This window comes from Coptis chinensis, chromosome 7 (assembly GCF_015680905.1).
Source record: "Coptis chinensis isolate HL-2020 chromosome 7, ASM1568090v1, whole genome shotgun sequence".
Taxonomy (NCBI): domain Eukaryota; kingdom Viridiplantae; phylum Streptophyta; class Magnoliopsida; order Ranunculales; family Ranunculaceae; genus Coptis; species Coptis chinensis.
In genome coordinates, this window is record NC_141462.1 from 75,016,022 (window position 1) to 75,025,827 (window position 9,806).

General features: G+C 36.1%; 1 protein-coding gene across 1 annotated transcript; it reads left to right on the forward strand.

Annotated features, from left to right (window-relative positions):
• The first annotated feature begins 349 nt into the window (after nucleotides 1-349).
• Nucleotides 350-4,664, forward strand: CER10 (3-oxo-5-alpha-steroid 4-dehydrogenase family protein). The gene is made up of 4 exons (XM_086570888.1): nucleotides 350-673; nucleotides 746-785; nucleotides 3,426-4,177; nucleotides 4,392-4,664. Exons 1-4 carry the CDS (start codon nucleotides 599-601, stop codon nucleotides 4,458-4,460), a joined length of 936 nt encoding a protein of 311 aa, XP_086427014.1. The 5' UTR covers nucleotides 350-598; the 3' UTR covers nucleotides 4,461-4,664.
• Nucleotides 4,665-9,806: the final 5,142 nt, after the last annotated feature.

Sequence of the window (9,806 nt, forward strand, 5' to 3'; positions counted from 1 at the left end):
TGTCAAAATTTGATGTTTCGTTTTTATAGAGAGTGATACAAGAAATTTGAATGAGTGATTAATATAATTTTTATATTTTATAGCTATGCATAGTTGCTAATATTTTTTAGAATAATATACTATGACAACACAGTTTCAAAAATTAGTTTTATTAGTTAGAAGAAGATAGATAACTAGGTAACCTTCCTAAGAAAAATAAAGGGAAAAATCGTTAACAATGACTATTATTCGTAGATAACGGATTGGACTACATGGTACTGTTGCGCTCGCTAATTCGAGTCAGGTGGTCACATACATGAGACAGTAAGACACTGCCCATATCTTTAATTGGCTCAATCATGCCCATATTAAGGTTAGCAACACTTGACAGATTGAGTACACATTCTTAAAAGCTAGAAAAGAGATTCACATGGTCGATGGGTCATTAGTTCTCCTACCCCCCAACTATAAATTCCAAATTAATTGCCATGCCTCGGTCCACCCATCTACTTCTAACTGCCCTCTTTAAATTCTCACACTACCCAGTTGCATGAATTATTATTAATTTTGACAAATCATCTTCTTTAAAGTTTAAACTTCCACTTCTTTCATATTTTTGATGAAGATGAAGGTCAGTGTTGTTTCTCGGAGTGGTAGGGAGGTGATTAAGGGCGGGGTTGAGCTCAATGATTCGGTCAGTTTTATTTTCTTGAATTACGTTTTTTAGATCTTCTTTGCTGGAATGATTGATATTGATTTTGTGCAGGCCAATGTGAGTGATCTGCAAGAGGCTATTTATCGTAAAAGTAAGTACTGGGAACTCCATTTCTTTCTGTAATTGTTATAATATAAGTAGCTTGATTGATTTATAGCAGTTGGAATGACCTTCTCACTTAATTAGTCTTTTACAAGAGTCATACATAAGCCCCTTTTTCCATCAGTATCTTACTAATTTTAGTTATTCACTCAACTCATTAGTAGATATGGGCTTTGGAGGAGTGGAGTAATAATGGTGGTGCAGAGATTTTTGTGGTCCGAAGGTGAAGGGAAAGAGAATCAATTTTGAGACCACGTGTCTTGGATTATTTCAAGTATAAGCAATGTTATTTACATGTTGGGTTGGTTTCTTATTAGATGCTAGAGTTTAAGAGGTGTGAAGGGTTAGGTGATCTTTATCTAGAGTTGTAATGATCAATAGAAAGATTGAAAATGAAATCTAAAGTTTAACACCTCTATTAAGAAAGTTACCGTTTAGGATTTGTATATAAAGAAGAAGAAAGGTGAGATCAATAAAGTTGATATGTTTCTTTAAGAACTTTAAATACTGAATTGAGTTTCTTATTATTTGTTGTCTCTATGATAAACTACTTAGGAAAAGCAAATTTAAGTTTGAAGCAATCCCAGTGCTAGATACAGCCTATGGGTTGGTATGATCTGTTCATTTGTTACTTTACTTTGTGTGGCGTTTTACTCTCCTCTATAGTTAAATAGCAGTTCTTAGTATCAGGAATGAAGTAAAGACAGAATATCAGAAACATACAGGTTTCAGACTTGTGCCGCTCAAGGCTCAAGGGTTACAAGACATGTTACTGACATTGTTGTGTTGCAAGATAGATATTTTCTCTTGCGGTCAAGTTCTGATCTATTCTATTGACATGCAACAGTCATAACGATCTTGATGGTCCAAAGATTATTTATAGTAATCTTTGCATATGTGCATGCAGCATTGCAACTTGTAACATCAAGTAGAATTAATTATTACTTGTTTCTTTTATTAAGTTGTTTATTGTCTTTTTGTTTATGTTATACTCTTTTTATGATAGACATTTTTTTAAAAAATTATTTTCTGGTTTTCTGATAGAGTTAGAACTTAGGACTTAATTTCCTATTCATTTAAATTCCTTTTTTCCCTGGTGAAGGTCTCTCGACCACTAGACACCTTCGATGGTTTAACCATTATTGCTATTAGACCATTTGACATGCAAAACTCATGCATTTCATTTCTATTCACTAAGCGCTTGAGGCGTTAGCTCTTAAGTCGCCTACTTAACGGTTTTGTTACCTCTCACCCCACACACACACACACACACACACACACACACACACACACACACACACACCATATTTTGTTAGACTTTGTTAGTGTTGTCATTTCACATCAGTTTATGATTTGTACAAAAAATATCCTTAAACCAATAATGAACTTTTAAAATTTTCGTTATAATATACATTCTCTAGATGATTATTATAAACATATCCTTCAGAACAGCAAGAAATTAAAGCAGGAACTTTTTATGGTATTTGTTGATACACTTGGAAGAAACACTGCCAAGTCGTGAGACATGAAATTTGACTGGGGGTGGAAGAATTTTTAATTACAAAACTAAATCTCCATAGAGTGATGAACCAACTGATTTTCAGAGATGGTCCCACTGGTAGAGACTAAGAATTCGAGCATCATCAAGAATCAAAGTTAGAGTTTAGTGGGTTATCTGTGGTTACTAAACCCCTTTGAAACAGTTATCTAACACATGGTGTTAAGTTATCAATATGCTAGTATGAACCGATTTGATGGTTTTGTGAAAGTGTTATCATTACTAAAAGTCACCCGTGTAAACATATATATTTCAGGGTTAGAAAAAGTAACATGCCATCAACTTCTGTACAAACCAAATAATCGCCCCTTAGGGTGTATACCCTTTATATATTTTAGTAGATAGCAAAGTCGTGTTGATTTTGTGATATATATGGAAATCGTGCTCATACTTCTATTTACTTTGTGACTTGAGAAAGTGCTACTTGTTGGAGCATAACTAGGGGTATGGTAATTTTGAAACATACACACATGGCGTCCTTTCTTTTGGCTGTGCATATTTGTGCTTGCCAAATGGTCATGGAAATTTATTTTCAATTAAAGCTGTCTATTGGTCAGTATTTGCACAGAAAAATTGGGAGTTTTTCCACTCAAATGCCTCGAGTGATCTGTGCAAAGGGATGAAAGAATTTGTGCTGCCTATTTAGGTTGTTGTGGAAGGTTATCATATTTGGAGGCAATGCTATGTTTTGAAGAGAGAAACTTTGCATAAAAAGTAGAGTTGCTCTCCCCCCATCATTCCTTACATTTTACATGCACCTATCACAAAGGAGATTTGGAACTTAAAACTATATTTACGGGAATGCAAAATTATGTGGATAGATCTGGAGATGTCCCAAATAAAACCCATTATGTATATTTCTGCTTAAGAGACTTGTCACAAGTGATCCGCTTCATACTCATACCTGGACTTCTGAGAATGCTTTAAAACAAAGGCCTTGTTAGTTGTTTGAGCACAATTGTTATTCATTTATTTTCTGGTTACTTGTAATGTTTGTTCTGATGAATCTAGTTGTCTTTGATTGATTTGTTAATAGATCGATATATGATTTCTGTTTATTTTTTTTACCAGCTAAAAAGTATTATCCATCTAGACAGCGCCTTACTCTTCCCCTCCGACCTGGTTCCAAGGAGAAAGCAGTTGTCCTCAATGCCAAGAAAAGTCTCCAAGATTACTGTGATGGAAGTGGTGACAACTTGACTGTCGTGTTTAAGGATCTCGGTACACAGGTTTCCTATAAAACCCTTTTCTTCTTTGAGTACTTGGGCCCTCTGATCATCTACCCAATATTTTACCACCTTCCTGTCTACCGGTTCTTTGGATACAAAGGGGAGCGTGTTATTCACCCGGTGCAGACCTATGCAATGTATTACTGGTGTTTCCACTACTTTAAACGTATCATGGAAACATTCTTTGTCCACAGGTTTAGCCATGCAACATCACCTCTCTCCAATGTGTTCCGTAATTGTGTCTATTATTGGACATTTGGCGCATATGTTGCGTACTATGTCAACCATCCACTTTATACTCCTGTAAATGACCTCCAAGTGAAGATTGGACTTGGGTTTGGGTTGATCTCTCAAGTTTTGAACTTCTATTGCCACCTTTTGCTGAGGAATCTTAGGAGTGATGGTAAGGGAGGGTATCAAATCCCGCGTGGTTTTCTGTTCAATATTGTGACCTGTGCAAATTATACAACCGAAATCTATCAGTGGTTGGGTTTCAATATTGCAACGCAGACGGTTGCGGGTTATGTCTTCCTTGTGGTTGCTGCTTCTATCATGACCAACTGGGCTCTTGCAAAGCACAGGCGTTTAGTAAAGGTATATTTATCTTCTGCGTACCACACATGTTACAGAGCTATAACTTAAAGTGTGTCTTCGACATAAACATTAACCTGAACAACCATCGGATCCAAATATGCCACGGATATGATGGTTGAATCTATGTTAGGTGATTCCTTTTGATCTGGTACATCAGATCACTGGACCAGTTTCCTTTGCCCTTGTCTCATATATTTTAGTCTTTCTGCTGCAGTTATTTGATGGGAAAGAGGGAAGGGCAAAATACCCATGGAGATGGGCAATATTCCCGCCATTCATCTGAGAAGTTTGAGTGCCAGTCTGCCATCGAGTGGTATGTGCTACAAGATTCCAAGTCCATAATTCGACAACAAGATCCAAATAGCCTAGTCTTGTTGGGTAAACTTAAGGTGGATTTAGCTTTAATTTCATTTGCATGTTCCCTTTTTATCCATTTAGATACTCTGAACAATTTTAATATTATTCTCAGGATTACAGTTCCATAAAACAAGCGATGATATCTCAGTGTACTTCCACTATTTCAATTGTATTCTTCTCCGAATTCTCGGTTTCTCTGCATTAGGTTTTCAAGCTTAGGTTGTCTTGCCTGAGTGGCTACAAACTCAACACAACTGATCTAGCTGATCAGCCAACCTTAGCTGACCTAGCTGTATATGAGTAATCTCGCGTCAACTGGTCTACAAATTCAACAAGCTGAACCAATTGAAGATGAAAGTTGTTAGTTAGATAAAATTCCCTAGTATGTTTTGTGGTCCCTAGTATGTTTTGTTAGTTAGATAAAATTCCCTAGCTGTATATGAGTAATCTCGCATCAACTGGTCTACAAACTCAACAAGCTGAACCAACTGAAGATGAAAGTTGTTAGTTAGATAAAATTCCCTAGTATGTTTTGTGGGTTTGAGCTCTTGGAGCTATTAATTGTGACAATGCTGAAAAGTTTCGTTGTGTTGAGTTGAGTTTTCCCAATTTCCTGTCTATAATATCTGTTTCAGAACTCATAACGTTTTTTTTTTAATGATGGTTCTACGTTCTAGCGACTTTTCAAATCAACATAATGAACATATTTATGTGGAGAACAAAGTGACAGAACCTTCCTTTTGATCGACTTCATTCCGACATGTTAAATACGCTCGTCAGTGCCGAGATATTTGAATATACTCTAGCAAGTTCCAAGTTTGAGTTACATCATATCATGTAGGCTATAAGGTCAGTAGTTTAAATATGTGCAGGCCCTCTATGCGTTATGTTAATGGTAGTATTGGGGATTCATCCTTCACTTTTGTTCTGAAGTGATAGGGTCCTTAACCAAATTTTTTTTATAGCGCTTAACCAAATTAACTAAGAACCTTAAATTGATATTTTGAATTGGAGATCAAACCATCATCTTTTGATTAGAGACCAGACTACCTTAAACTCTTAATATTATTTCTGCTGAAGCTATTTTCTTTATATATAGAGACTCAATTTCTAATCCAACTATGACTCTACTAATCTATAGTTTCCTAACAATAATAAAAAACTAGTTTATTAACATAAAGCCGTTTATTGAATCAAACATTCAAACATACCTCCACTTAAAAACTCCCCCCTCCCTCCCCCAGTTAAGGGATATTAAAGAATTGAAGGAATTTGTCATGTATTTGATTACAATTGGGTGCCATAGCGGGAGTAGGATGCATACGTATGCAAGGAAGTCCTTTGGTCCTCAAAACCTGAAGAAGTTGCAATGGGTTGACGCGGTTGCTTACCATAGTCCTCTCTTTATCTCCCTTTCTAGCAGATTGATCAGAATTTTAGTAGAGTTTTCATCATATTTGAACCAAAGAACAAAACAGATTGAAATTGGTACTTGTAAATGAAACATTGAAATATTCAGTGATATCATCTGATCTTTACGCAAAGGATTCTACTTTACCTGACTACTACATATTTACGATAGTAAGAGGAAAGTTGTTCTTGTTGCTCTGGAGCGTTTGTGCTTGAGCAAGAGCAACTTTTACTCTTACTTGATGGTTGTAGCTTGTAGGGGTTACTTCGGATCAGATCAAGGGCTTCCAAAAAAAAATGCCAATATACAAAGGAATCAGAAGATGATGACACAATATTGTACTGGTGCCCAAGTCTCCACATTGGGATTGCAATTAATAAGTAGGAAATCTTCGCATGTTGGATTGTAAGCATTCACCGCTTTTGGTGAGTAGATGATAACATACTCTCTCTGAAGACTATAGAAACAATCTTACTGTAGTAAGCTTCCGCCAAAAATTTTGTGGTTTTGAAATGACGGTAGCAATAATCACTACTAGAGAATTAAAATCAAAATTGATAAGGTAGACTGAGATGTAGTGCATTGCTAGCATTCTCAAATATCTCACCCATAAGGATAGTAGAATGTGGTTATGAATCGGAGCTCATTTGTTTGAATCTGGCCGGGAGGCAACGAATGAAAACCTTTTTTTAAGAAATGTTACTGAGGTTAGGCAGACCTCCACCTGTATTAGATTCTCAAGTAATGACTTGTTACATCTTGCTTCCTCCACTATCTCATAGAGGGTTTTACATAGAGGGGGATAGAAAACTATATGTTCCTCATTATAATCAGTTGATAACTTAGCTAGAAAGTCAGCAACCTCTATTCACTTCTCTGAATATATGCACAAAAGAAATCACTTCCATGATGGTAGTTATAACACCCCGTGTTTTTATTCTTTTATTTTCCTAATAATAACTATAATAGATAATAAATAAACTAAAATAGGATAAGTGTTAGTGGAAATATGAGACGTGGGTTTATGGGATAAACCTTCTTCCCTATTCCGGGGGTTTTGTTTTTTAACAGAAAGGAAACAGAATAGGGTTGGTCAAAAACACATCGAGAGTTTTATAGAGAGGAGAAAAAAAAAAAGGGGGTTTTATTGGCGAGAGAAAAAAAGATTTTCTACGGTAGGGTTGATAGATCGTCGAGCTAAAGGTGAGTAGATACTTTCAAAGATATAAAAAGTTACACTTTGAAAATCTTTATCTGTTTGTTTATTCTTTGGATCGTCGTTTTGTTTTCATTTGTAAAGTTGTGGAAATTTGGTCGTATAAGCATGTTATTGTTTGAACTATATGGTATATAAAAGGAAAACAAGATGTATAACGCAGAGGAACATATATACTGCAACCTCGTCCTCGGATACCGAGGGAAAATGGAAGACGTTGTCTTTCTGTTTAACCATAAATGGAATCGAGTTTCCATGGAATTAAGTATTTCATCGTGCTTAGATTTAATCAAAAACTTATTGATTGTTGAGAATGTAAACTGTTTTCATTGATGTCTGATGAATTCTATATCTTGGATTTGTTTTCTGTCGATTGAATTGAACATGGAGGATGTTGGGTAAGGTGTTGAGGGTTGTGTGTTGAGTGGACATGGCTCAGTGGTGCCGAGCGATACCTGTGGAAGCTCTGAGAGAGCTTTAATGGCAGTCGGATGTATTTTGAGAAGTGGGGGAAATCGCGTTTTCTTTGTATGGTTAGATGGGGTTTTGTTGTAGGTTAAATTCAGTTAGTGGAGAGTTGATTTTGTTGTGGTTGGGGCTGTTGAAGCTCCAGAGGAGCCATTAATGGCGTCAACCTCGATTTACCCAGTATAAGAGAATCATGATTTGTTAGTATAGATAGGTAGGGGTTTGAAAAAGGAACCAAACCGCTGGGTTCACTAGTGGTGGCGAGTGGCTGATTGGTGGTGGCTGGAGGTGGAGGCGTTGGTGAGGAAGATGAACAGTGAAGTTATTTTTTTGTTTTGTTGGGCTTGGGCCCGAATTTTGTGGGTGGGCTTGAATGTTGAATTTTTAAATTTTAGATTTTATTTTTTGACTTAAGTTTAGACTATGGGCCTTTGACTTTGGGCTTTTGGTTTAGAGGAGTTTGGGGCTGGTTGACTTTGACTCTTGACCAGAGTTGACTTTTAACTCGGATTATGATTCGGTCTATTAGGATAAGTCTAGGACTATTAGCATGCTTGGCTTTAGGTTAAGACCTTTCTAAATATACTTATGTACGTGTATTAACTACTGTGTGATATTTCAGTTTTTATGTTATACAACGTCATGACCCTTATACATCCATGAAATTAATAACGCGTAAACCAAAAATACATGAATCAAGATATTCTTTCGTTCTCTGAAATAATATATGGAATAAAGTTCAATAATGCGTAAACAAATTTACCGCACTCTTTTAGAACTCTCCACGTCTCAAGTTTTGGAATTGAGTTCTATGACTGTTGATGTCATATGTTAGGTGGGCATTTATTGAATGTGCCATAAATGGCCCGTTAGCGTTATCTATGAGTATTCATTGAATGTGCCATGAATGACCCGGGTATTCATTGAATGTGCCATGAATGACCAGATTGTTTGGACTGCCCTAGAGAGGAACTAAGGTATTTGCCTTGCGGGTTAGTGGTATTGATTTGATTATGCGAGTGTGTTTGGGCTTACTTTTGAATACCTATAGGATATCTACATATGTTATATAGAAGTTATAACTTTCTTTTGCAGAAGGGTAGAACTTAATAATATTTTGTACAGGGACGCGGTCCTACCCTTATACAACAGTGGATATCGGTAAGTTTTAATTCAATGACTTAGTTATTCAAACAAGTTATTATAATGAGTTAATAAAATGGAAGTCTTGCTTGGGAAGAAACTATGCCGGTTGAAATGACGAAACTATCTATCTTCCAAGCTGAGAATGATTAAATTAGGATACATTTAAAGTGATAGTTTGATAATTAAAGTATGATAATGTTTATATGTGATTAGTCTACTCATACCAGCAAATTCCATTTTGCTGACCCATGTTTGCTTTGTTTTGGTAACGTGGGTGTGTTCTTGGGAACATAGGTGGAAGGCAGTTGAACCGCGGCGTTTGATTTGGATTTGATCTGGAGCAATCCGGGAGTTTATTTTTATTAGGTCTGACCTTTTGGAAGTATGTAATAACGTAGTTTCCTATTCATATGACATGAGAATACGATGTTGATGACCTATTATTCTTAGAATGTTATATTGATGATTTTTGGATGGAAGATAGACTTTCATAAAGAAATAAAGAGAAATTTTTGGAGATTATTTTTGTTGTTAAGATTCTTTATGATGTGGGTTTTAGGTTTTGACATGTGTTGTATCCACCCCGTCATAGCCTGGGTTTTTAGACAATTGAACTGAGTGATGTTTGAGATATTTATATTTCAAATATTCATTTTTTTTAATTGTTTAGAAATTCGGGCTGTGACATTTTTGGTATAAGAGCTTAGGTTATCCTAGATTGGGAAGGTCTAGGTGATCCTCGGAATGTGGTGGTTGAGTGTGTTTGAGTTTAAGATGTTTGGAGTACTAATAGAAGTCCGTTTTGTTTTAAGGTGATGGCTGGAGATGACACTGACGTTACTGGTACTGGAAGTAATACCATATCTGCTGATTTGGGAGCAATATTAACTTAGTTGGTGCAGACTATTCAGAGGGGTCAACATGCTAATCTAGGGGATCCTTTTGCTAAGAGAAACAAGGATTTTGCTACTTTAGGAGGCTAGAAGTTCAAGGGAGAGAAAGGGACCATTGATGCTGAGAAATGGATTACT

Bases quoted from the DNA above. Each gene is read 5' to 3' on its own strand.
- CER10 (XM_086570888.1), top strand. From the start codon at position 599: ATGAAGATGAAGGTCAGTGTTGTTTCTCGGAGTGGTAGGGAGGTGATT. The intron at 786-3,425 runs GTAAGTACTGGG...TTTTTTTACCAG, and splicing joins AGAGGCTATTTATCGTAAAA to CTAAAAAGTATTATCCATCT. The intron at 4,178-4,391 runs GTATATTTATCT...TTTCTGCTGCAG, and splicing joins AGCACAGGCGTTTAGTAAAG to TTATTTGATGGGAAAGAGGG.